Raw genomic sequence first — 27,953 nt, 5'->3', positions numbered from 1 at the left:
GACAGTTTAGTCAGTTAATTTTGTTCCTTTGAACAGGCTGTCCTTTTCTGTTTCTCTGTATGCCTTGTGATTTTTTGTTGTAAAAAATCAATTCAATTAGACAATTTGAATACTATAATGTGGTATCTCTGGAAATCAGATTCTCACCCTTGCCTAGGGTTCTAGGCTATAGTAGTCCATTTGTTTAGGTATTTTTCCAAACTGTTTTCACAAAGATTGTATTCCTTATCATGTACACTCACTAAAGTCTGTATTCTTTTAGCTCATGTTCCACTAATGTTCGATGGAGATGTCCTTAAATACCAGGAGCTTTAAAAAAGCATAGGAAAAAGTAACACCACATATCCTAGTCTGTATATTGGCTCTGCACTGAGTCATTCCTTCAAAACTTAGCGCAGCTTCCACTGAGTCTAGGGAGTGACCTAAGGTGAAAACTTAGGGTCTTCTCAGGTCTTTTCTGAGCATATGTCTTGCCCTGGGCATGTGGCTTTCTGAATCAACCCCCTCACCCATCCCCGTACACAGGTGCCTTTACATGTCCTAATTTCCCAAAGAATCTCCCTCAGCTTTTTCTCCCATGCCTTAGGCAGCCAATTATATGCCTTGACTCATAATCTTTTGCCCCAAGCATCTGTGGTCCTTGCAGTGTTTTTGAGCAATGCCCATTGCATTTCTGGCCTGAGTTTCAAGTTGGCTGGAAAAAATACAAGCACCTTGTGTCTGTCTTTCAGTTAGCCCCTAGCCTGTGTAGAACAGACATATACAATAATTTGCAAATAAGATCTGCTCTGTTCCCTCTGGATCCAGAGTCTCACACTGAGAACACAAGCCATCACTGTTTCAGCACTGCTATCGCACCTAATAGGGGTAGGAAAAGGGCAAATGGAAGTGCTACGAGTTTTCCTGCCATTTTCAACTTGCCTTTTTTTTTAGTTCAAGAACGCATTTGCTTGGTTGCTACAAACCTTTGACTGTTTTCAGAGTCCTGACAAAGTTGTTTGTGTCAGTCTCTGCTTGTTTTTTTTTTAATGTCTGTGAAGGAACCAGAGCCTGAGCTGCCTAGCCTGCCATTTTGCTGATATCATTTGACCTACTTTGTCTCTCTATTTTTGCCTCTTTTAGAAATTTTATATAAATGGAATCATATAATATTCCTGATGTCTTACAGTTAGCATTATGTTTCTGAAGTTCATTCATGTTGTAGTATAGATTAGTAATTGGTTCCTTTTTATGGTGAGTGCTATTCCAGTCTCTGAGTACACCACACTTTGTTACCCATTGATGAACATTTTGGAATGTTTCCAGTTTGGAGCTATTATGAATAATACTGCTACGAACATTTGCTTAAATGACTTTTTTATAGACACATGGTTTCATTTTCCACGGTTATGACTAGGAGTGAAATTACTAGGTCTGCATGGTAAGCGTATGCTTAACTTTTTATGAAGTACCAAACTGTTCTCCAATGTGGCTATACCTTTTTAAACTATTACCAGCAATGTGTGAGGGTTCCAGTTGCTCCACATCCTTGTCAGCATTTGGTATGGTCATTCTTTTTTATTGTAACCACTTTTTTGAGTGTGTAGTGGTATCTTAATTTGCCTTTTATTTGCGTTTCTCTTGTGACTGATGATGATGAGCATCCTTTCATGTGTTGCCATTTGTATATTTTCTCTAGTGAAATGTTTATTCCAGTTTTTTGTCCATTTTTTAATTGATTGTATGTCTTATTATTAAGTTGTATAATTTTGTGTGTGTTTTAATTCTACTTCTGATGTAGAGTTCTAATTCTCTGTATATTCTTGATACAGATCTTGTATCAGATATATGGTTTGCAAATCTTCTCTCTTAGTCCATGGCTTGTCTTTTCATTTTCCTAATAGAGCCTTTTGAAGAGCAAAAGTTTTAAATTTTTATGAAGTCCAATTTATCAGATTTTGCTTTTATGTATTGTGCTTTTAGTGTCATGTCTAAGAAATCTTTGCATAACCCAAGAACAGAAAGATATTCTCCTATGATTTCTTCTATAAATTTTCTAATTTTACCTCTTACATTTAGGTCTATGATCCATTTCAAATTAATTTTAAATAAGTTCTTGAGTGTTATATGTTATCAGCAGCATGTCTTTTTTCTCAACTCAGAGCACTGTATTATTTAAAGTATTTTCTGGGGCTGGCCCGGTGGCGCAAGCAGTTGGGTGCGCGCACTCTGCTGCGGCGACCTGGGGTTCGCTGGTTCGGATCCCGGGCACGCACCGACGCACTGCTTGTCAAGCCATGCTGTGGCGGCGTCCCATATAAAGTGGAGGAAGATGGGCATGGATGTTAGCCCAGGGCCAGTCTTCATAAGCAAAAAAAAACAAGAGGATTGGCGGATGTTAGCTCAGGGCCGATCTTCCTCACAAAGAAAAAGAAAGAAAGAAAAATAAATTAATAAAAAGTAAAGTATTTTCTAATCATAATATTTGTATGTAAGGTGAGTAATATCACATAAAATGGAACCTATTTGAGGGATTATACTAATATTGACTGACAATTATTTACTTTAGCTCAGGGTGAGGAAGAAGCTGCAGGAACTTCTTGGTTGTCAGAGTTGAAGTTACAGACCCAAGTGTCAGCCTCATAATCCAGCTGACAGTTCTTCACCCACATAAAGATACATAATTTGCCTAGAAACAAGGCTTCAAGAAATGAATCATAGACCAAAAAAAAAAAAAAAAAAATCTCTGAAATTACTTGCTGTAGGATTTTTTTAAGGTTCATTGCACCTTGATTCAAGTGTTTATTTAATATAGAATGAAATTTATTTTCTGTAACCATAACTCATCATACAGGGAAATAACATCATTTTTCAGGGAACAAAGGAAAAAAATATACTCCTATGTTAAGGAGATGGTCTTTTGATGGGAGTTACATTGATGGATTTCATTGTACTTAGCAAAAACAATTAATAACCAAATAAGTGGAACATGATTGAAAACTTTTTCACATACTAACACTATTATTTCACAGCACTTACTGGTAGGCCAATATAACAGTATGGCGAATGGGATGTCTTAAAATGTTTTTGTGGATATCTGAATTAATAAGACACTATTTAATCTACAATGAAGCCATGCAGATGTGGATATCACAGTTCATTGACTTTTGAAATGTCAATTCAGGCCATTTTGTTTTTCAAGCTTTGATATTGGTTAGTAAATACTCAGTCACTGATGAAGAATACATTTGTTTTCCTGTTCAAGGAACAAAGTAAAGAGAACCAATTCCTTAAAGCAACAGAGAGGCCACTCTACTTGTTTTGTGCATTAGAAAACAGAGCATATGGACTAAAGCAACTTGCCTGTGGTCCTGAAGTCAGACAGCTCTTGGTATGAATCCTAGCTCCTCACTAACTAACTTTATGAACTTATGAAAGTTACTTGACCATTTTACATTATGGTTAATAAATACAGTGTTAATATACTTTGCTAAATGAAAAATTTTAGGATGAGTGTTCATGCTCATTTCTTACACTTGAACTGATCAACTCAGGATAAGATAAAAGAGTCATATTTGAGGATATATTCTTCATTACTGGCCACTCCCTTTAAATCCAGGGAAAAACAGTCTTCTCCAGCTGCTTACTAGATCTCGAATTCTGGTTGAACTCTTCAAAAATCCACGTCAGTTTCAATAAGGGAAGGAGACAGCCTTGGATAATAAACTTAGATAGACTTAAATTCAAATCCCAGGTTTACCTGCCACTTACTGGCTTTTTGCCTAGGTGATTAATATCACCAAGCATCAATGTCCTCATCTGTAAAATGAGAATAATATTAATTACTTCATGGTTTTTGTCAGAATTAAATGTGATAGTGTACATAAAAGAAGCTCTACTAGGACTTAACAGATGTTAAGGAATTACCTGTTCCCTTCCTCCACCCCAAGGCATACCCCTCCTGTGTATTGGAGTGGAAAAAAATTGAGAACCACAGCTTTAGGCATTATATATTTATTAAAATGGAGACAGCTGCATGTCTAGATGTTTTCTCCCCTTTTTCTTCTGTGATTTTTGTCAGTGCTTATGAACATAATTGAAATGTGTATATAAATGTGGTAGTAAATGATGTTTCAATTATTTTATGGATGAATAACCCTTTAAATCGCTCTGGTACCTTTAGATAAACTGCTGCTCTAATGCGGAAGGTAGTTGGAAAGCCTTACATCAATACTCTGATGTTGTGTGGTGACTTATGCCTAATGAATTGAATAATTACCTGGTTCTGGCCATTCCTATGTGAGAACCATTCCTAAATAGAGCCTGCACGGTTGAAGGAGCAAGTGACTGGAGTCAGTCTTGGTTCTTCCTCGCCACGTGATCCTGGACAAATAATTGAACCTTTCTGGGCCTTACTTTTTCCATGTGTAAAATGCTGGAGGTAAAGGACATAATTTTTATGGCCCTTTATATATCTAACATTATATAATTTGAACTCAGTGAGAAATTAATCTAGTCAAAGTTGATTGTTATATTTTGTTGACTGATTATTTAAAATAAAGGGCTTAATAGTTAGGAAAATATGTGAAAAAAACACCAATGTTAGGAGGGATCCTTACACTTCTTTAGGTTGAACATTTTACTTTTAATTAATGCCTGTGAAATAATTGCAGAGATCACAGCTGCCGTAGAATTCAGTGTTAACGTTGCTTATGAACTTAGCAGGTTCATAAAGTTTGATTTCTTATTTCTCCTTTGAAAAGGATGGATAATAAAGATTTTAATCTTGAAAATGAATATCTTGTGAGAGTGGTGGTATTATCACTGTTACCAGTTGTTTATTTCATCCATCCCCATCCTTCTAACAAGAAGTTCACAGCCAACCAGTGAAACAGAATTCAGCCAGAGCTAGAAAAAGTCAACACTCTTTCAGACATTCCATACAGAAGACTCTTCCACTAATATTATGAGGGGGGAAATGCACTTCTTAAAGACAGGGAGCTGCCACCTGAGAGCTTGATGTCCTCATAACTTGTTGGGTATTTGTAAAGTTGCACATTTGGTTGTTATTTTAATAGCTGACCTAAATAAATTGTGACCCCAGTAGAAATTATAACTACTCTACAGTTGTGAAAGAAATTAAAGATGTTTATCTTCTGAGAAAAAAGTGCTAATTGGCTCATTGATTGTACAACCAAATGCCTAAAAACTTCTAAAATACTTTTTTCATGAAAATTTTAAAATTAGCATTACTAGAATATTTATTTTTCAAAAGAATATTTCAAATTAGTCTATGTATTTCTGAAATTTGTCCTTTTTTTGTACTTTTAAACTAGCCCGTTTATTTAAAATATTACCAATTATAAAAGGACCTCAAAGTTGAATCTCTCAAAGATACATATTTCAATGAAAGATGAATATAGGCAGAAGTTGTAGGAAAACCCTAATTAGTGGTTGTTATCAACATCCATTTTAATGGGAGTCATTTTCCTCTCTCTTTGGAGATAACACCCTGCACGCTTTCCAGAAGCAGCTACCTGATCATAGCCCTTCCCCACTTTTTTGGAGTGGTGACTCTTGGCTTATGTGAAAGCAACTATCTTTGACATTGTAGTATCAACATTTGACAACTTTGAATGTTCATCATCCTAACAATAACTACCATTTATTAAACTTGTGTATGCCAAGCACTATGCAAATGGCAGTGGCTAAGAATATAGGTTCCGGAGTCAGGCTGCCTGGGTTGAATTCTGGCTCTGCCTCTTACTAACTCAGTGATTATGGGCAAGTTACTTAACCTCTTGATACCTTTGTTTCTTCTTCTGTTAAATGGGGGTAATAATATAGGATAATAACACAATAGGAGTTATTATGAAGATTAAAGGAGATAATGTATAAAACTTATAACTGTTTTGAACATAGTAAACACACAGTGAATGCTTACTAGTATCACCATTATCATCATCATTTAATATTTCCAAGAAAATGTTGGGGTACTGTGTGCATTTTACAAATAAAGAAACTAAGGCTAAGAAATGGTAAGTAACTTGCCCATGGTCACACTGCTAGCAAGTGATAGCTGAGATTTGAACCCACGTCCTTCTGACACCTAAGCCCATGCTGTTAAACTATACTCTGGCCCTAGTGGAAGTGGACTCCTGATAGCATATTAGAATGTCCTGTGTGGAATCTAGCCTTTCCATTTTATGGATGAGAAAACCGAATTGGCCAAACACCTTAATAGCTGAATAATTCAAAAGCAAAATCTTTCCCATTCCTAATCCATTGACCTTTCTCCTCGCCCCAAACATGTCTGCATATCCTGAGAATTCCTTGAGACAGCTTTCGTCATATGCATTCTGATTCTGATCTCTGCCCAAATATAAAATACTGGATTGTTAGCATTTAATTAGAGCTCTTGAGTACAAAGATTTCATTCTTAAATAAACTGGTTTTACTTGTACTGTCATTTTATGATTCCTTATTCTCATAGTAAGAGTTATGAGGCATTTCGCTGGCCTTTTTGCTTAAACGTGGATTTTCATGTTTAAATACATTTCTGTTCTTTTGATGTTATGGCCTTATTTTGGACGCAGGATTGTACTGACAGAAAGAGACTAGCAGCCACTTTTCTCTACCCTATTGGGTGGACATTAATAAAGGTATAAAGCAAAAAATAGGATTTTGTTTCAGCCTCTTTTATTTTTAGAATTCAGATTATGGATTTGACTTAGCTGGTAATTTGTCTTAATGGGTTACTTTATTAGTGGGATTAAAGGCTATTGAAAGAAAAAAATTTAGTCTCTTTCATTGAAATGAGCTAATCTTAAAATGATCCCACACACACAATTTCATGTTATATTGAGTGCACTCAGAAGTAAATACACAAAGTGTAATACTCTTTAACTATCACTCAACTCTGGAAAATAAGAATGTTTAAAGTAAGCTAATCAGTTGTGCAACAAGTAGAATGGACTTAAGTCTTTTTTTGCTGTTTTACCAACTTGGTCTTAAAGAATATATGGTTTGGGGGCCGCCCCGGTGGCGCAAGCGGTTAAGTGCGCGCACTCCGCTGCGGCGGCCCGGGGTTCGCTGGTTTGGATCCCGGGCGCGCACCGACGCACTGCTTGGCAAGCCATGCTGTGGCGGCGTCCCATATAAAGTGGAGGAAGATGGGCACAGATGTTAGCCCAGGGCCGTCTTCCTCAGCAAAAAAAAAGAGGAGGATTGGCGGATGTTAGCACAGGGCTGATCTCCTCACAAAAAAAAAAAAAAAAAGAATATATGGTTTGATTTTTTTAAAATACATTCAAAAATTTTAAAGCATTATTAATAGAAATATTTCTGTTAATTTTATATGATACATGAACATTAGAGAAAAGTTATACTAATATGCATAATTAAATAAACATAGTGTTTGTTTTTGGTAAGAAAAGCTAAAAGAATTATAATTTCACAGCACATTTGATAATTAATATAAAATAATAGACATAGAGTTTTAGATTTAATCATAAGACTGTTAAGAATAATCTAGTCCAAGCTTCGTCTCTTCACCCTCTTCCCATCTTCAGAAAGTAAGATGACAAGGCCTTTGCCGAGTAGAGTGTGTAGGAGATGTTTCCACCATCGTATGTCTACTGCTGCCTGGGCTGGACTGGGCCTCTTGACCCCTTTACCTCCCTACTCACCAAAACACTTGGCTTTTACCTTTGTTCACAAAATAGAGCAGGGAGAACTCAGAACAGGAAGTTGAATAGATCATTACTTTGCTTTGTAAAATTCTTAATTAGGAAAAAAATCATTACAACATAGTAGTCAAAGAATTGGTGTATTCAGCAAAATGGAGAAGCATCAGCTGATGAGTATCCTGGAGACAGTATTGAAACCTGATAGATATTTAGGTATTGAAATGACACGGAAAAATATTTTATCATTTCAGTAAGAACAATAAATGGAGTTGACAAGAGAAAAAGAAGTCATCATGAAAGGCCTGTTTCATGACCAGCTACTCACAAAGCCTAAACTTAGGTTAAAGCAAATTTGGTTAACTTTTTATATCCTTGGCCCCACTTCGCACTTTCCAGCATTACCATGTCTAATAGTAACCAGCAGCATCTTAAAGAATTACAGTTTTTCTCTTCTGATCATGTTCATATTCTTTGACATACGTGTTTCTTGTCATTGAAATTCTGTTAAGGCCGTGACACTTTGGAGACTTGTCTTCAATCACATAAGTATATTAATACTATATTTATATGAGTATAACTTAAAGATCAACCAGTATGCTATTTAACATCTGAAGCAAAGTAAGTAAACTGATGTACATGTTCATAATTCATTTATGTCATTTAAAAATGAATATTTTGGGACTCGCCCCGTGGCCTGGAGGTTAAGTTCTGTGCACTCCGCCTCGGCAGCCCAGATGTGGTTTCCAGGTGCAGACCTACACCACTCGTTGGTGGCCATGCTGTGGTTTCAACCCACATACAAAATAGAGGAAGATTGGCACAGATGTTAGCTCAGGGTGAATCTTCCTCAGCAAAAAAAAAGAGAATATTTTGAAGAAATTAAGTTTATCCCTTCCACATGATAACGTGATAATATGTTATTTTTTTTCTTGTTTTAATTGATTTAGCACCTGTTTCTCATTGTCATAATTTGATTTATGAGCATTTAAAAAAACTAAAGAAATCTAAATGTTTTCATGCATACCCTCTATTTTTATACTATTCATCATTTCTTTTAAAATTCTTAATTTTGTTTTCCTAAAAAAATCTAATCTATTATATTGCAGTAGTTTTTGTATCATATTTATTTTTGTGCCATTAATTCTCTTATGTTAGTGATGTGTTCTTCTGAAAAATATAAAGTGATATACTTCATATATTATAGTGGAAGTAAAAAGGAAATGGATTTTTGGTAAATTGTTTTTGTATTTTAGTATATATATTTCTAGCTGTTTATTAATAATGAATCACAAAAAATGTAGTTTTATATGTGAATACATTATTTATCATATGTCTTACATATCTCTTGATAAATGTGATGGGAAAGCTGTTTCTTCTACCTATATTCTGGGTCTATTTTAGCAAGAAATGTGGTTTTAGAAATCCTATATAGAAAGCTTTGTCTTGGGTCCCACATGTTAAAAGTTAAAGAAAGCCTTGAATTCTATTTAGAACTTTCTACCATTAATTAGTCATGCAACGTGTAGTATTTACGTCTTGTATATGCTATAGCCATCCATGAGTAAATTTTCTAGATGGTGGAAGGAGTGAGTCATTTTGACTTATTCACCATTTGAGCTGTCATGACGTGTTCTAATCTATAATTCAGAAATCACTGCTTTATTTTTGTTATTGAACTCACAGTTCCAGGTTACAGATCAAAACATTTAGCCTTTCTACTTACAATTTTTTTTCTCTCCATCTGTGGAGTAACATTCATCAAATCTTAAATTGTCACTTTCATTTTTCATGACCAAATGTTTCAGTGTAGCCTACTGGAAGCACTACAGTGGGTCCTGGAAGTGAGAACTTGGAAGAAAAAGCATTCTGTCTTTCTATGAAGTTATGCATTTTTTACTGTGTTGCCCACCTATTAGACACAGAATACCACTGTCCTAAGTACATACAGCATACCACAGTGATAGAAGGGATAGACAGGGATAATGTACTGCTTTATGGTTATTTACTGCTTTACAATTTTTTCCAAATTCTTTACCCCACATTTAATTTTCACAGTGACCCCTTGCGGTAGCCAAATTATGTTCCTTTTGATCATTTTACAGATAAAGGTAAATAATACAAGAGATATTGATTTTCTTTTCTGAAAACTACGAATCGATCATTCAGTAGTGGAGTGAGATAACTGGATTTCTCCATCTGTAAATAAAGTACAGTAGGATCATAACTCACATCTTCTAGTAAACCAAATTCCAGGTGAATCTAAGACTTAAAAGTAAAAACAATAATAATGTCCCAAAGTACTGTGAATTGGAAAGGCCTTTATAAGTTATAAGCAAAACCTAGAAGCTATAAAGGAAAATGTTAATAAATCACAGACAAAAGAATAATTTTCTTGATGTAGGAAGGACTCCTACAAATTGGTAAGAAAAAGACTAACAATATCATAAATAAGAAAACTAAAAATTAAAACCACAATGAAATACCATTTTCACTTATCAGAGTGGCAAAAATTAAAATATTTGATAATTCACTTATTGGTGCAACCTCTCTGGCAAAGATTCTCAAAGCATGGTCTAGTGTATAGCAACTCTTCCCTGCAACTCTTTCAGGGGGTCCACAAGGTCAAAACTATCTTCATAATAACCTTGTCCACAGTGTTGACATTTGCTCTGATGATGTAAAACGAATGATGGGTGAAGCTGCTTGCCATTTAGCACAAATCAAAGCAGTGGCACCAACCTTTATTAGCATTCATTGTATTCTTCACCACCATACACTCACAGTGTTAAAGAAGGAGGAGGAGGAAGGAAATAAGAAAAATAGTTTCACTTAAGAATGTTTTTGATGAAACAGCAAAAAACAATAATTTTATTAGATCTCAGCCCTTGAGTACACACCTGTTTTGAGAGGTTCGGTAGATTCAATCAGAGAAGTAAAAAGAAACTTTCCAACCCAAACGAATGGACTGAATGTATATTTTATTATATAGAGGAGAGTAAAGGCGATAGTCCGCAAACAGATCCAAATAGGTCAAATAATGTGGGAAATGACACAAATCGATCGGAAAGGGAAACATCAGATTGACCGAGATAGAAGCAGATTCAAATAGTCATATAATAAGAAGGAAAAACATCAGATCTATCAGAAAGGGAAACACCAGATTGACTGAAGGAAAATAACACAAATCAACTGGAAAGAGAAACACCAGGTTGACTGAAAGAGAAAACATCAAATCAAATCAACAGATTGAATACAAAAGCAGTATGAAAATCCAGCTTTTTTTCTGTTAAGCCAGATAATACCACATTTCTTGCAAAATATTTTTGTTAAGAGTATAAAGGATTCTTGAGTCTAAAAAGTTTCAGAACTACTCCTCTATGGAGATTAAAATAAAAATTTTAAGTTTGTATAACTATTGAAACAATTTCCATTTTAGGAATTTATAGTACAGATATAATCTCACAAAGATGAGATAATACATGTACAAAGTTATTCATTGTTGGATTGTTTGGATTACCACAAGATTGGAAACAACCCAGTGTTTGCCCATCAATTGAGAATTGGTTGTATTGAGATATAACCATACAATGTAATGCTATATTATCTATTAGGCAGGTATAAATTTATCAATGTGGAACAATCTCAAAGATATGTTAAATCATAAATTCAAAGTGCCAAAAAATGTGTAGAGTACACTATAATTTGTGCAAAATTATATGTTGTATATGTATATGCATGGACTATGTATTGAAGGATACCCAAGAAACTGCTACAGTGGTTGCCACTGTAGAGGGGAGCTGTGGGTAAGAGTGGGAGAAAGACATTTCTAAAAGTCTGAATACATCATGAGCAGTTCTAAAAAATACAAAAATAGCTGTATCTGTTCCAAAAAAAATTCCTAATATTTTAAAAATTATTTTTTGGTTTCTTTCCTAAATTTACATGGCTCATTACTTATTAGGAGCTAAGCCGGGTTAAAAATCCAAAACTGATCCGGGTTCTGCTTCTTTCCTTACGTTAAAATCTGCACACACTCTCATGTTGTGGCAAGACATTCACAAAAAGCAGTTGTTTTATGTGGTGGTAATTGTTTTGTTGCCGTAATGAGTTGACCTGCAAAAGAGACACAAGAATTTGCAGAAGATGACCTGGAGTCAGTCCCAAGAGGCTGCAGCAAAGTTCCTGAGGAAGGGATACATTGGGTTTTAAAGGGATAGTGGAATTTTATTAGCAAGAAAAGTATATTCTAAACAGGGATTGATGAAGACTGAAGTTGGGATACATATAACACTCCCTGGCATTAGTGGGAGACGAGTGTTAAGTACCGTAAAGTAGTGGTTCCCACACCTTATCATACATCTGAATCAACCAGAGGCTTTATGAAAATATAAATTGCTGAGCCCCACCCTCAGAGGTTCTGATTCATTAGATCTGGACAGGGGCCTCAGAATTCACATTTCCAGCAAGTTCCCAGGTGATGCTGAGGCTGTGGGACTGGGGACCACACTTTGAGAATCAATATATAAGAGAAGTTGTGGTTTACCAAGGGATTTTAGTCTTCAAGAAAACTTGAGATTTGTAATATACTCAAGTCCTGAGGAGAGGCAGTCCAAAGCTATTAGTTCCTGGGACTTCTTTAAGGAATGTGGGCCGAGTTCACAAACTGGTACCTCCATCAGCGTGACTTTTGTCATAGTCTACTCACAAGGTCACATTATTTCCCAGAGAATTTGCTTAAACAAATCCTGGTTCCTGCCTAGTGCCTCTGGTTCATGGGAAACTTGTTTTTCTGAAACTACTTTCTTCCGTAGGCAAAATAACTTATTAAAAAGTATAAGATTCTTGTAGTCTGAGGTAAACAAAATATGCAGATTATGAAAAACAAAGAAAGACAATGGGAATATTCTAGATTAAAGGAAGCTAAAGATTAATAACAACTAAATGCAGTTCCTACCCCTAGACTGGATCCAGTGTTAGAGGGGCAGAAATGCTATAAAGGACATTAGGTCTGTGGACAAAATTGGTATATAAATAGTACATTAGATAAAAGTATTGTATCTGTGTGAATTAATGAATTAATAACTGTACTGTGGTTATGTAAGAGAATATCCCTACTCCTAGGAAATACACACTCAAGTATTTAGGGGTAAAGGGCCATAATATATGTAATTATATGCATGGTTCAGAAAAAAATTGATTTTATAGAGCACATAAGTGATAAAACCAATGGGGTAAAATGTTAACGATGGGCAAATCTAGTTAAAGGGTTTACAGGTGTTCCGTGTACTATTTTTGTTATTGCAATTTTAAGTTTAAATTACTTCCAAATGAAAAGGTTTTTTTAAAAACATGCAGGAAAGTAAACAGGTAAGATTTAAAAGTTTGTTTTCTTTAAGAGAGAGAAAATTTCCTTTGGGCGTGAAGTTGGGCTCTTTGAAAGCTTTTCTGTCACTTCCTCTAAACACCAAAAAATAGCCCTTAGAGTCAGCACAAGGAGCACATTCTCTGATTGAGTTTCAGATTTCTATGACCGTATCTATAAAATATGAATGATAATTTATACTAAAAGGCATGGTTATGATTTTATCATGTGAGTTAGTTATATTTTTATTACATGGTTATTTGCCAGCATTAAATATCAGTTAGGTCATGATCGAAATACTTGTGGGAAATAGGAAGCTATTTGGAAGAAAGAGCAACTAGGGGAAAAGAAAAGAGTAAATCAGAATCTAATCTGAGTGTTTTGCCATTGGGGTAAAAATAAAGGGCAGAGACTTAGTAATGTTCTTCTAATTGGTCACCCGTTAATTTGTAATAAATGGTTTGACTTTTAATGAAGTCTGTGATATTACTAGAGCCAGCTTATAAATCACATTTTGTATTTAATTCTTTCTTACTTGGCTAACTCTTTTTTATTTACCTTTTTAACCATGATATATGTTGATGCCCTTGGAAAGCCTTCTTCTTTCCAAGTATTCCTGCCTGGAGTTGCATCTCTCTCTCTGCTTCTTTCCCAGTAGTCTGTTTATGTACTGTCAAATCACAGATGTCCTCTATACTTTCAATTATTAATTCAACTAGTTCATTTAATGTTATACTCCTCTAAGTAAGGGTTTATTATCACAAATGATATTAATAATGAAGGTCATAAGTAATTAAACCATGAAATTAAATGAAAGAAATTCATTTTTCACTATGCTGTGCCTTTTACTTTACCTTGCTAAGATCAACTTCCATTGGCTAAATTTTCATCCCACTCAGCCTAAAATTTTTTTTCTTTTTGAATATATTATTGGAGACCTAATAGGCTTGTTTTAGGTATATAGCTTTCTTAATATGTAAGCCTACACAAGAATATTTCTTTATTGTTAATCCTGTATCTCTTTCCAAGTGAGAGCATGACTTCGGGCACACATTAAATAATACTTTAAACCGTAGCAAATAAATCAGTGATTAAAACAACGCAAAATCAGGTCCCAGATTTAAAAGGTGACTACTCCATTGTGAATGTCCCTAGAGAGATTTAGCTCTAGGACATCAAAATCTATAAACCCCATCAGGTAGGGGGCAGTAGATAGGAGGGAGCCTTAGGGGAACTGACTCCAGGTTCCTCAGTAACCTCACCTCTAGAGGTCTTTGTAGAACATTGTTCAGCTTTTTAAAAGCCAGTCGGTTGGAAAAGACATCTGTCTTTCCGTCATTTGCTTTTTTATTGATAAAAATTTATTAGTGCTTTTTAGAAGCCAGAATGCTGAGTTTTTTTTGTAACTCTTGAAGTTCATGCTTTATAAAAGACACTTAAAAGTATGTGTAAAGGTAAATTATGTGTAAAGACACATTTAAAATAAGCCATATAATAATGGATTACTATTGATCTTATTTTTTTTTCTGTGGCAGCAATGATAATTATGTAAATAAGTCCAATGCACATTTTTAAAAACTGATGATTTTAACATTAAAGCCTGAAATGGGTTCTTTTTCCAACATTGGATAAATATTTAACGACAGAAAAGTGAGCAATTTAAAATAAGACACAGTCCGGGTAATAGATAGCAAGGGTCAGAGTAATTTTTTTAATTGAGTTACATTCTTTACAAAGCCATATGTCACATTCTTCAGTTTACCCAGATTGATGCAGACTTTGGACACAGGGATTTAATCTGCCGTGCAAGAGCACTTTATTTTGTGGCTGTCAATGGACTCTTGAAGTTTCTTTTGGCAGATGGAGATGGACACATGGATCACTTACTGCCAGGCTGCGAAGATAAAAACTGCCAGAAAAGCGTCATTTACTTAGTGAGATCTGGAACAAAGCAGGTATATCAGCTTGTTTTTTATTGTAAAACAAGTTAAGTTGTTGAAAAAAAATCTTCAGAGGTTAGAAAAGGTATCTGAAGAATCAAAACAGAGAGAAACCAAAAATAATTTACTGACTCCTTCATTTTAACTTAATGAAATCCATTTAGATCTATTTTTTGTTGGTTTATTGATGGAAAAAGTACTATTATGATTATTTCTGGTGAAGAAAACCCATTCTTCATCCTGTAATTAAATGATCTGTTTGCGTCTATGGGCTGGGAATATGGTAAAATCCTCTGTAACTATAATAAAGGGTTATGTAGAAGAACATCGTTATCTCTTTTTAAGGCTAATCTTGCTATTGTCTAGATCTATTTCATTCTCTCATGCTGACTTTTTACCTGTAGCTTGTAGGTAAACAGTTTAGAATCTGATGGTCACAGCAGAGGATTAATATGGGAATGATAGATTGTGGCATTGAGAATTTTTCCATACTGATTACACCTAAAAGGAAACCATTAATATAGTAGTAGAAATAAGCAGTTTTATTTTCTATTTGGGGGTAATAAATGATAGAATAATATTGACTTTTATAGTGCTTATAGGTGGGGAAACATCCCATTTTGTACTAAGACACTAAACAAAACAAATCTTCATACAGTCAGCATTCTAAAAACATTTAACTGTTCCACCCATAAGTTTTGTTATCTTGAACTTTTTTTAAAGTTTTTAGTCACTGAAAACATTAAGTGAAATAACACCTCATCATTGCTTCACAGGTATAAGTAAACCTAGCAATTATAGCCTGTCTTCGAGTGACAGACTACTGAAGGAATATTTTCAAATTATACGGTCATCTCTCTCTGAGAAGATAAATGTCACAATTCTTTGGTGACTGTTAAGGATGTCACACTAATGAAAAATCTTTTTACTTTTTAGACCTTAATACATTTACCTTAACAAGAATACCTTATCCTCATTAATAAACTGTCAACATCTTCAGAAATGTGTGATAACTTGGCATTTTGTGAAATTTCTTATCTTCTAAAACAAAACCAACCTTTTTTTTTCAAAGTCAAGTGAAACATTAAAACATTTTGATGATATATAGTACTTTTTTGCTTTAAGAAAGATTGAAAAATTGATTAAAGATGCAAACCAATTTTTTAAAACAGCCCGTTTTCTGTAAATATGTTTTTATCATTAAGCTGTTTTTTTTCTTTTTCCTTGGCAAATTATGCTTTCTTTGGAAACCTAGAAAATGTTCAGGATTCCCTGTGTTCTAAACCCTTTTCAAGAAGCCATTTTTAATATGGTTTGGCTTAGAGCCGTATAAACGAGTCCCCTGCTTATGAGAAAAAAACATCTGCAGGCATGTGTGGCCTCATGTCATTTCAAGCCAGCTGCGTCTGCTTCTGTCTGGACATCTCCAGGTTATGTGCCAGTATCCATACTCTTAGCTAACTAGGAGCACGTCTGTAATTTTAATGGCATGATTTCCACTCTTCAGATTTTCGATTTGCATTAGGTTATTAAAAGTGAAGATTTGGGCATTCATAAGAGAAAGGGATTTCCAAAAGCTCGTTTTATAATTAACCTATTCTCTGTTCTTTTCTTTATAATCCATATAGAAATAAAGAATTTACGAAAAATGTAGCTTCTGGCTGTTTTGGTGACTCTGAGGATGATGACTAAATTAATTGTCATGTATAGGAGGCACAGCAGGAGAACAAGGGAGACTCTGTCATGTTCTAACTTTTTTCCTAAGCTGGTCTTCCTGAAAGTACATCAGTATTAGATGATATTACAGTTTGCTTTAATTTTAAAAAATATTCATTTGAGGTTATATTTCCACTCAACACAGATTTTAAAATGGGCAGTTCAACTATATTAACATCAGTTCAATCCTAAGATTTCTGTGATTCCGTGAAAAACCTTTTAAGGTTCTATTACCAGTTCAAGGAAAGATGACTAGTGATAAATTTTAAAGGAGACTTTTTTTTTCCAGAGTGTTAGTTACCTATTTATCAAAGTAAATTATAATACCCTACCATATTGTAGAGATAAAGAACTTAAGTAAGATGATGCTTATCTTGAGGACTTTTAATGGATCGTTTGTTTTGCAAATGGTGAATTTTTTTTCTAAAATAACCGTAAAATTTAATTCTTTTCCTCTTAATCCATAGTGGGTTCCAGTCTTACAGGACTTCAGCAATAAGGGCACACTCTGGGGCTTTGTGCCATATGTGCATGAAGAATCACCAACTGAAATACCAATTCCAATTACCCTTCATATTGGAGACTACAACATGGATGGCTATCCAGATGCTCTTGCCATACTGAAGAATACATCTGGAAGGTACAAAAATACATCAAATGAGAAATATTTGTAAAATATCTTCACTTTGACACTTTGTAAATGAATAGCACCTAAATATGGTAAAGCAAGTGTTTAAAACCCAGGGTTTCTTTTTTGTTCTTTTGAGGTAGAAGAGAATTGAAGGATAGATTTCAGTGCATCTCAGTGTTCATTAAATCACTAGATGAGAAATAGCCCTATGCTTGAAAAGGAGATGTGTGTCTAGGAGAACTCAGCATAATATATTCTTTGAAACATAGAAGAAGAAAAAGACATAGTGTGCATTATAATTCTTTCCTACATGAATTTACTTTTGTTGAGAAAGCATTTTGTAATTTCTAACTGATTTAAAGACTGCTACATTGCTGAGAATTAGTTCAGGGTTGATGTTTCTAATTTGAAGAGTTGCTCACTGGAGAGTTCTGTCTCCTTTTTTTCTGCAAGTTTGAAAATCAGGTAGAGATTAAGTATGCCGATGAGAATAAAATCCACAACATGTATTTCATAAAGAGAAATTTTGAAGCCATGGTTAGTTAACTTGTTTTTTTGTTTTTGTTTTCAGAAGACAGCTGTTGTTTGGGTTTCTATTTGTATTTTGTTTTATACTGAAAACCTGATTTATCATAAGTTAACCTTTAAAATCATGTTACATGAAAAACATCTCTATTAATGACATTTTATAGACACAGCAAATGATGCTAAACAAAACAACATGGTTCGAGATTGCCCATTTTACCTCTGTGCCACCACTGACTGAAAACCCTGTTGTTTCCTTGGCTGTCCCATTGCTACTCAGTGGTCCTGTGTTTAGTCATGTTCTGTATATAGTCATGTTGTCTTAATTCTCTCAATTTTCTTTTTTATTGAGAGAAAAAAGGCAAATTTAAAATTTCATTGTTCCAATAGTGTACTCTTAAGCCAATAACAATTCTATTTTTAGAATATTTTTTTGTTTCATTTATAAAGTAACACTGAAAAGGTGTTTCATGTCCTAAGCCTATAGTATGGAACTGAAAAACTTTTTAAAAAGAAACTGAAGGATAAGTTGTAATAAAAAATATTTGAGTAACATTTATCTAATTAAACTTTTGTCCTTATGGATTTCCAATCACTATTTTTTTTTTTTTTAGCATATAAACTTTTTCTCCAGCTTTATTGAGATATAATTGACATATAACATGGTGTAAGTATAAGGTTCCAATCACTATTATTTTTTAATTAACCAGAGTTACTAGAAAAAGTAATACAAAAAAATGCAAAGCTTGAATTTATTTTTGCCTAATATTTGAGATATTGGAAATTTTATTTTATGCATATATTAGAAAGAATTTTCCTCTAAATGTTCCCCGAGATATATTAATATCATAGGTAAAATTAAATCTTAATTTAATTTAGAGCTGCTATTAGGGTTCCATATGAAAATTTGATAAACCATATTTAAATTAACATTCTAAACCTTATTAGGTCATTTTTTAAAATTCAAAGACAATATAGATTTTAATTTGCTCAGAATAAATATGTATTTGTTTAACACTGGTACTATAATCTAGAAGTTGTGTTAATTTATCGCTTTGCCAAGTACATACGGTGCACATTTCTTCCTTATTCTGAGCGTTTAACTGAGTAGCTGTGTAGAAGAGAGTGACTCCTGGTCTTTGTTCTGACTACTCCATGTCAGCTTCTTATGATACAGTCAGAATGTTAGTATAGTTAAGAAAAGCTTTATTGTTATTAATAAATTGCAAGTCAGTGGATGAACCTATATAGCAAAACTTGAGCTTCCAGCAGACTTTTATAGGAGATCTAAGCCTAAAAGTAGCTGAAAAAAATTAAAAACAAAGGGTTTTGGCAGCAAAGTAGCAGATTCTGAGTATCAGCCATGAGAACACCCAAAACCTGTTAAATGGTAAGTAAATCAGTTGAGGTCCAAATGTGATATATTCCTTGTTAGTTGATGCCAGGAAGAAAAGCGCTTTAGTTATAAAGTGATTTTCATGCATTTTCCTTCACAATAATTTTTATAGGGTGGAATTATCTTTCTTTTATAAATAGGAAGTGGTCCCAGATAAGTCAGACAACTTGTCAAAGGTCACAGCTGCAGTCAGGACTCTTTAAGTTCACAAAATCCGAATCCTTTTTCTTTCCCTGTAAGAAAAAATTTAGGAGGAAGGAAGAGGTAGATAAGCAAAAATTAACATATTTTTGGCAGAGGTTAGAAGTGATAATTTGGGCAGATAGTAAAAGTCACTCTGACAAGAAAAAAAAGGAGCAAGCTAAAGACAAATAAAATTCAGAAGTTTTGTGATTCCTGAAGTGGAAAACATAAGTATCTGTCTGTCTGTTCCATGGCAGTCGTTCCTCACCAAAACTGCCTGCTGTCAAAGGAGATTATGTGCAGGCATGTGGTCTCTTATGTTAGTAACTCAGAAACCAGAGGTATAATCTGGGTATGTTGGTGGTACACATTCAAGCTGCCATTATGAGAGGATGGAAAATGACCAGAAGCAAATTGGGATCTGGGACCTTGTCAAGAAAGTAATTGCTGGGGACTTCTACTGAAAGTGTTAGCTAATTATCCATTCAGTATAATCTGCATTTTCATCTTCGTCCTCAGCTTTTTTATAGAGTAGTTTAGCTTCACGTTGATACCCTGCCTCACCAAGTTTACACTATGCTCCGGATGTTCTGCTTTAGAGAGCAAGGAGATTGCCAGTATAGGAGCCTATATCTACTTGAACGTTTCCAGCTACTTTTGTTTTTCATTTTCGTTGTGAAATGTATCAAAGGATTTCGTCGTCATTTTAAAATAAATCATCCCTCTTACCAGTTTTATATGTTATACTTCAAATGATTCACCATAATTTTTGTTTAAAATAATGTTATTCACCATCTTTTCCATGGATATAAAAATGTGACAGACTTCCTAATTTGCAACAAAAGAAAAAAACATTCCATGACTATTCTGCCTATGAATGGTTGGTGGTAGTTTGCAAAATAAATCTTGATTTGGTATGTCACATGCCATATCAGTATTTCTGTCTCTTCAAATGTTACTAGAGAGGATTGCGTGTTTCTAACATTACAACCTATATCATTTGTCTTATGACCTAAATCATTAACTAGTCTTTAGTTAATGAATAATAACTCTGGATAGGGAAGTTATCTGCATTCATAGGTTATTGAAGACAAGCGAATATTTTTGCTTATAGTATTTTATAAAATTGCAGGTAAGGGTTAGAGCAGAGTTGTTTTCATAAAATGTTTGTTTTTCAAAATTAAAAAGGGTACTGAATTCAAGAATCATAATCACAGGCCGGCCCAGCGGCATAATGGTTAAGTGTGTGCACCACTGCTGGTGGCATGGGTTCGGATCCCGGGCGTGCACCGATGCACCACTTGTCAGGCCATGCTGTGGTGGCATCCCATATAAAGTGGAGGAAGATAGGCACAGATGTTAGCCCAGGGCCAATCTTCCTCAGCAAAAAGAGGAGGATTGGCGTGGATGTTAGCTCAGGGCTGATCTTCTTCACGAAAAAAAAAGAGTCATAATCACTTTACTGCTGGATTTAATAAAATTCATTATTTCCTCCTAAGCAAATTATTATAAAGCCTCCAGGAGTATCAATATGTGATTTCTTCAAATCAATTTTTACAATGTGGAATATCTTATCAGGCTTAAATTTACTTTCATTTTTGTACTATTTCTGATCAAATATCTTGTTCAATAGCTTTTGTCCCTCGAATGAGAGAGAATACTAAATTATCCCAATATGGTGTGGCAGAATTAAAAATGCCAGAATATGTTTTAAAATCTTGTGTGGATGATGACTCATCACCGAAGAACTCACACTGCTGTGTTGGCTAACCTTCACTCACCAACCAACTCCAACTTCAGTAGTTGGAATATGTAACAATCATATTTTTTATACAGTAAGGTTGCCTATTCTTTTGCCCTAATGAATCCCATATTAAAATCCTTAATCCCATACTAAAATGAGAAAAAAGATCCACTAATTAGTTATGAGGGAAAAAATTATGTAGTCAGTGAGCTAAAACACTGACAAGCTCTGTTAATTCCAAAAGGAGATATATTAAATATTATTTACTCTATCAGCAGTTTTTAATCAATCAATTAATAATTACTCCTATACACTAAATATATTGGCATAACATTGTATTCTTCTATAATTTTTACATTTCCTCTGAATCTATAGGTATAGCCCCTTCATATTTCTAATGTTGTCTTTTTTTATTTCATTCATCAGACTTGATAAAGGCTCTATTACTTCATTTCATGTCTGTGTTTTTGTTGTTATATTGTAGTTGTCCAAAGAATCACTTTTATTTTCAATAAGCTGAATTTTTTCATAAATATTTTCTGTTTTTATATTTAATTCCTTCCTGTTTTGCTTCCTTTAGGTTTATTTTTAAGTTTTGTTTTTTAGTTTATTTCATTGAATACTTAGTTAATAGGTTTTTTTCCCTTTTCTTATTTTCTAATATGTGTTTTTGAGACTAAATATTTCCTGTGTACTTGGCTTTATACCACATATTTTGATAATTGGTGTTTTCATCATTCTTTGCTGTTTTTTTTTTTTAATTTCTCTTAACCTAAGAGTTATTTAAAAAGATGTTTTGTTTTGTTTTTTTTAAACAGTTTTATTTATTTATTTATTTATTTATTTTGTGAGGAAGATCAGCCCTCAGCTAGCATCCATGCTAATCCTCTTTTTGCTGAGGAAGACCGGCTCTGAGCTAACATCTATTGCCAATCCTCCTCCTTCCCCTCCCCTCAAAACCCCAGTAGATAGTTGTATGTGATGTTGCACATCCTTCTAGTTGCTGTATGTGGGATGCGGCCTCAGCATGGCCGGAGAATTGGTGCGTCGGTGTGCGCCTGGGATCCTAACCCAGGCCGCCAGCAGCGGAGCGTGCACATTTAACCGCTAAGCCACGGGGCCGGCCCTTAAAAAGATGTTTTTAAATGTTCACATAAATATGTTTGGGGAATTGTTTTGTATCGTCGTTTTGAGGTTTGAGTCTATATTTTTATTCTTTATTCTTAAAGTTATTACATTGCAAACATAAATGTGTCTTGTGCAATACTTTTTGAAGCTTGTTGAGATTTTTCTGATAGTTTAACAGATAGCTCAATGAATGGTTATTTGAAATATCATTCATGTTAATTATGTTATTTAAATCTTCTATATACCCTTATATATTTTTTATGTACTTTTAAAGGAATCCTTTACTATGAATGTATACAGTTGGCAGCTTCTCTTTTTTCATTTATATGCTTGTAACCTTGATTATTAGATGCATAGGGTTTTATGACTTTTGTCCTCCTCACTTTTATTGATCATGAAATATCTCTATTTTTCCATTTAATGCTTTTCGCTTTGAATTCTTTTATAATAATATAATTTCTACACTGTTTCTTTTCTCAGCATTTACCAGGCATATATTTCTATCCCTTCATTTTCAACTTTTATGTGACATTTTACTATGGAAAAAATTGATTTAAGTAAAATGCAAAAATTTTAAATGTATAATTTATTGAGTTTTGATAATGTTTATACCTGTGTAACTAGTACTTCAATCAAGATATCGCCCCAGAAGATTGTCTCATGCTTCTTTTCTAGTTAATCCTCAGCTTTATAGATAACCAGTGTTTTGATTTCTGTCAACATAGGTTGGTTTTGCCTGTTCTGGAACCCCAGAACACCGTTGAGAGTAATTAAAGAAGACCTAAAAAAAATGGAGTGAGATACCATATTCATCCATCAGAATACTCAGTATTGCTAAAATTTCAGTTTCCTCCAACTTGATCTATAGATTGAATGCCGTTCCAATCAAAATCCCAGCAAGCTTCTTGTAAAAATTGATATGCTCATTCTAATATTTGTATGAGAAAAACTAGATTAGCTAGATTAAAAAATTAAAATTAAAAGCTAGGTTAGCCAAAATTATCTTGAAGAAAACAACAGAGATGGAAGACTCATGCTACCTGACTTTAAGACTTACTATGGGGCCGGCCCAGTGGTGTAGTGGTTAAGTTCGTGCACTCAGCTTTGGTGGCCCAGGGTTCATAGGTTTGAATCCTGGGTGTGGACCGATGTACCACTTATCAAGCCATGCTGTGGCGGTATCCCACGTACAAAATAGAGGAGGATGGGAACAGGTGTTACCTCAGGGCCAATCTTCCTCACACACACACACAAAAAAGACTTATTATGAAGCTGCAGTAATCAAGACACTGTGGTATTTGCATAAGAATACATATAGAGGTCAGTGAAACAGAACAGTTGAGTCTATAAATAGAGCTATATATATTATGGTCAACTGATTTTTTTACATATGTGCCAAGACAGTTCAGTGAGGAAGGTATACAGATGGCCAATAAATACATGAAAAGACATTTGACGTTATTGGTGATTATAGAAATGCAATTAAAGCCGTGATATAATGGCTTTCATGCCCACTAGAATGGTTGCAATTAAAAAAACAAATAACACCAAATGTTGGTAAGGTTATAGAACATCTGGAACTCTTATACATTTTTTGATAGGAATATAAAATTGCACAATTATTTTGAAAAACTCTGGCAGTTTCTTATGAAGTTAAACATGTACCTTTCCTATGATCCAGCAGTTCCATTCCTAGGTACTTATGCAAGAGAAATGAAAACTTAAATTCACAAAAAGACTTTTAAAAGAATGTTCATAGCATCTTTATTCACATTAGTACCAAACTGAAAGCAAGTCAAAGGTCTCTAACAAGAAAATAAATAAGCAAAAGACAGTGTATTTATGCAATTTAGCAATACTCGCAATTAAAAAAAAGATAAATTACTGAAGAAGGATAGTCAGCAACATGAATGAATCTCAAAAACTTTAGGTTAAGTAAAAAAAGGAGTACGCGATGAGAATTTTTTAAAACTGAATATATGAGTCTCTGCCTCTTAATAGTAGAATTTAACCCATTCAAAGCAGCATAATTTAGTGGTTAAAAGCTTTGACTGTGGAGCTTAGATTCAATTTCTGGCTCTACAGTTTATTAGCTGTGTGATCATGGCAGGTGACAACCTCTCTGTATCTCAGTTTTAATATCTACTAATGAAAATAATAATAGTACCTACCTCATGAGGTTATTGTGAGGATCAAATGAGTTAACGTATGCAAAGGACTTAAAACACTGCATGGCACAGCGTAAGTTCTGTGTGAGTGTCTACTATTATTTTAATTATTTAACAATATTATTTTGTGGTCATATATAGTTTGATTTATTCTTGCCATTTTGTTTGTATTCATTGTTTTTTCTCGGTTTGTTTCCTTTTCTGCCCTCTGTTAGATCATTCAAATTTTTCTTTTTTTATAGTTTTTAAGATGGTTTGTATATTATAAATTTCATTTCTGTTGTAGTGGTTGAACTTAAATGTTTAGTACATATATTTAAACTTTATGTTTTTATTTTTTATTTTTTTTGTGAGGAGATCAGCCCTGTGCTAACATCTGCCAATCCTTCTCTTTTTTTTGCTGAGGAAGACTGGCCCTGGGCTAACATTCCACTTCCTCCACTTTATATGGAACACCGCCACAGCATGGCTTGCCAAGCGGTGCGTCAGTGCACGCCTGGGATCCGAACCGGCGAACCCCGGGCCACCGCAGCAGAGCACGCGCACTTAACCGGTTGCGCCACCGGGCCAGCCCCTAAACTTTATTTTTTAACGAACTACTAGAGACAAGACAATATCTAAGACAAGAATTTAGCGTATGTTCACTTCTCTCTTCCCCCACCCCAGTCACTCCCCATTCAGTGCTATCATCACCATGTTGATATCATCCAGTATTTATTTATGTGCTTATTTTTACTTTTTTTTGCTATAATTATTTATACTTGGCTACAAAGTTTACTGGTTTCTTTGATCACTATTGAACACTGTGTCTTCCATTCTTTGATTCATGTATTATTTTTCTAGATTAATTATCAAATAATTCTATTAGGGACCATCTGCTGACTTTTTTTGATACCTGCATGTCTTAAAATTTCTTATTTTCCTCCAACTGGAATGCTAACTTGGCAGAGTATAGGCTTCTGGGTTTAAAATCATTTTATTTTGTATCCTTAAAGATACTTCACGATTCAATGCTAATACTCACTTTTGCTAGTGAAAAGTCTGATGTTGTCTGATTGTTCCTTTGCAGCTAAACTCTTTATTTTCTAAGATATAGCTTTGTGCTTTATCATAGTGTGCTAAAATGTTACTAGATGGAGTCTAATTGTGGCTCCTACTTCTGTAAATTTCTTTTTGTTATTTATGTGTTTTTTTTTGAATCTCTTGAGTTTTTTCTTGTTTACTTGTTCATTTTTTCTGAAGCTTATGTTAGAACAAACAAAGGAGCTTCTGGATCTGTCTTCCTAGTCTCTCTCTCTCATCCTCTCATGTTTTTTGATCTTTTTTCTTTTGTGCTGAGTTCTAGAAAAATATTTTAGTCAACTCACTATGTTGATTACAGAATTAAATAAGACAAAATTTGAGGTTTAATCACTATAAATTACTCATCACTACTGTGAAAACAACTCAGAAGATATGACTTGCTGGCAGTGGATCAGGAGCATCATTTTTATAAGCATTTTATATGTATGGGACAGCCCATCATTAGTTACAGAGAAAGAGTAGTGAATGAAATATGAGTGTATATGCTAGTCTTTCCAGACCAACTATGTTGATAAATTTCATTACTTATACACTATTACTAAAGATAAATTCCAATAAGCATTTTCTATATAATTGATGAGTGCATTGCTAACTTTGTTTTTGCATAAAATTATACTATTGCAAAGTAAATTAAGCTTTTTAGCTATTGAATCATCAGCATGTACAGTTAACTTTTATAAATGGAGGAGAGAGGCTGAGAAAGGAGAAAGACACTCTGGAATAATATACTTAAATCCATTTTATTTCATTTTAATCAACTTCCTTGCAAAGTTTCATGGCCTCCAAGTAAGAGTGTTCCTTCAGAAGGGCAGTAACGTAGAAGATTTTCAGCTTCTATTTTTGTAATTCTTACCAGCTATATGAATTAGACTAATGGTGGTAGAAACTGGCATTATGGAATCTATTTCCGGGGATGACAGAGTGGAAAATGGGTCTCCTAATAATCCATGAATAAGACAAGACTTAGGTTCAGACCTCTCTGTTATATATGTACTTGCAGTCAGATCTATGAATAAAAGAGGAAATAAAACACAAATGGGGGGGCGGTTCCCAAATTTTTGGACAGTATTTATCCCAAAAAGAATTTAAGTGAGAGTGCATTGTGAAAGATGTTTCTTCCACTATGTTGTATATCACATAAGGTTAAAAGAAAAATTTATTTCTAAATGCAGTTTAGGAGAGAGAGAAAAAAGCATGGACTTTGGACTTCAGTTTAAATGCCAGTGCTGCCACTTAGGAGGTGTTTCCTTCAGCAAGGTATTTAGCCTATCTATATATCTATGAATCTATAAAATAAGGGTGGTTATACCTACTCTGCAACTTTCTTGTGAGGATTGAGTGAAATACTCCCCCGTCCCCTTCCCTCTCAAGCTTACCTTATTAAGAAACCTCTATGTATTTAAACAACATGATTGTTGACTTCAGTTCCAAGATATCTGTGACAGCTAGGTGACCTCTGACCACCTATAAATCTCACAGATTATTGACAGGGAAAGGACTGATGGCTATTTTATTCGTGTTAATTTTGAGCCACAACTCCTAAACCCCGTTTAAAAGCAGTGTATTTATGTGTTAGCAAATTTAAAACCTATCAATCTAAGCATATAAATAGTTTCTTCAAACCTAAGTGGTTTAGTCACATTGGAATTTTTTTATTCAAAAGACAGTGTATTTATTTGGAAAATGATAGTTTCAGAATTATCCTACAGATCGGAATATTTTAAGTAAAGGTGGACTCAATTGACAGCTTCCAAAAGAAAATGAGTAACACTAAAAGAGAAAATTTAAAAATATTAGCAAAAAGTTTTTTTCTATTGATTTCAGGAAGCAACTTAAAATTTTCCAAGTCTTTCCAGATCCTCAGTTTGCAGCCTTTTCTCCCTAAGTCCGATGGATTAAATGCTCCAGTGGGTCACTGTTTTCAGTGTTGTTACACATGAATTTAAAAATAATAATAATAATAATAATAGGTCTGTGGTAGCCAAATGTATCTTTTTATGTCTGTCACATTTTCTCACTTTATGAGCAAAGAGAAAGGGACAGCCATACAGAATATGTAATATATATGAAGAATACATAATGAAGATATAAATTAGCATTATTACACATTATCTTTTTATCTTTCTCACTAAGTTAAGTAGAAATAGAATTTTTGCGGGCCGGGCTGTTTTTACAGAGGAGAGGCTTGATTCAGACTCAGTGTTTTCTTCATCCCCAGTATCTCCAATATGCAAACACACCAAATAGAACCGGATAGCAAGGCAGCCTGGCACAGCGGAATGGGAATTACATTTCATGTAAAAAGATTTGCCTTAGAATCCTGACTTTCTATCATAATTTTCTCATCTGTGAAACGAAGCAAATACTTGTGCTACGTTACAGAGAAGTTGTCAAAATAAAAAGGATAACA

The 27,953-nt window shown here is 34.2% G+C and overlaps 1 protein-coding gene across 5 annotated transcripts in view; it reads left to right on the top strand.

Moving 5' to 3' along the window:
• Nucleotides 1-27,953, top strand: part of ITFG1 (integrin alpha FG-GAP repeat containing 1) — a 259,186-nt gene that overhangs the window by 96,157 nt on the left and 135,076 nt on the right. For all 5 annotated transcript variants that reach the window (XR_009216412.1, XM_058527742.1, XM_058527744.1 and 2 more), the window contains exons 9-10: nt 14,890-14,984; nt 17,153-17,325. Coding sequence is in view for 4 of the 5 variants with exons in the window: in XM_058527742.1 (XP_058383725.1) it covers nt 14,890-14,984; nt 17,153-17,325 (268 nt within the window). In the remaining variant the exon portion in view is untranslated. The remainder of the gene's footprint in view (nt 1-14,889; nt 14,985-17,152; nt 17,326-27,953) is intronic.

This window comes from Diceros bicornis, chromosome 32, assembly GCF_020826845.1.
Source record: "Diceros bicornis minor isolate mBicDic1 chromosome 32, mDicBic1.mat.cur, whole genome shotgun sequence".
Lineage (NCBI taxonomy): Eukaryota > Metazoa > Chordata > Mammalia > Perissodactyla > Rhinocerotidae > Diceros > Diceros bicornis.
The sequence above is the reverse complement of the archived record's forward strand: the minus strand, read 5'-3'. Positions and strand labels throughout refer to the sequence as shown.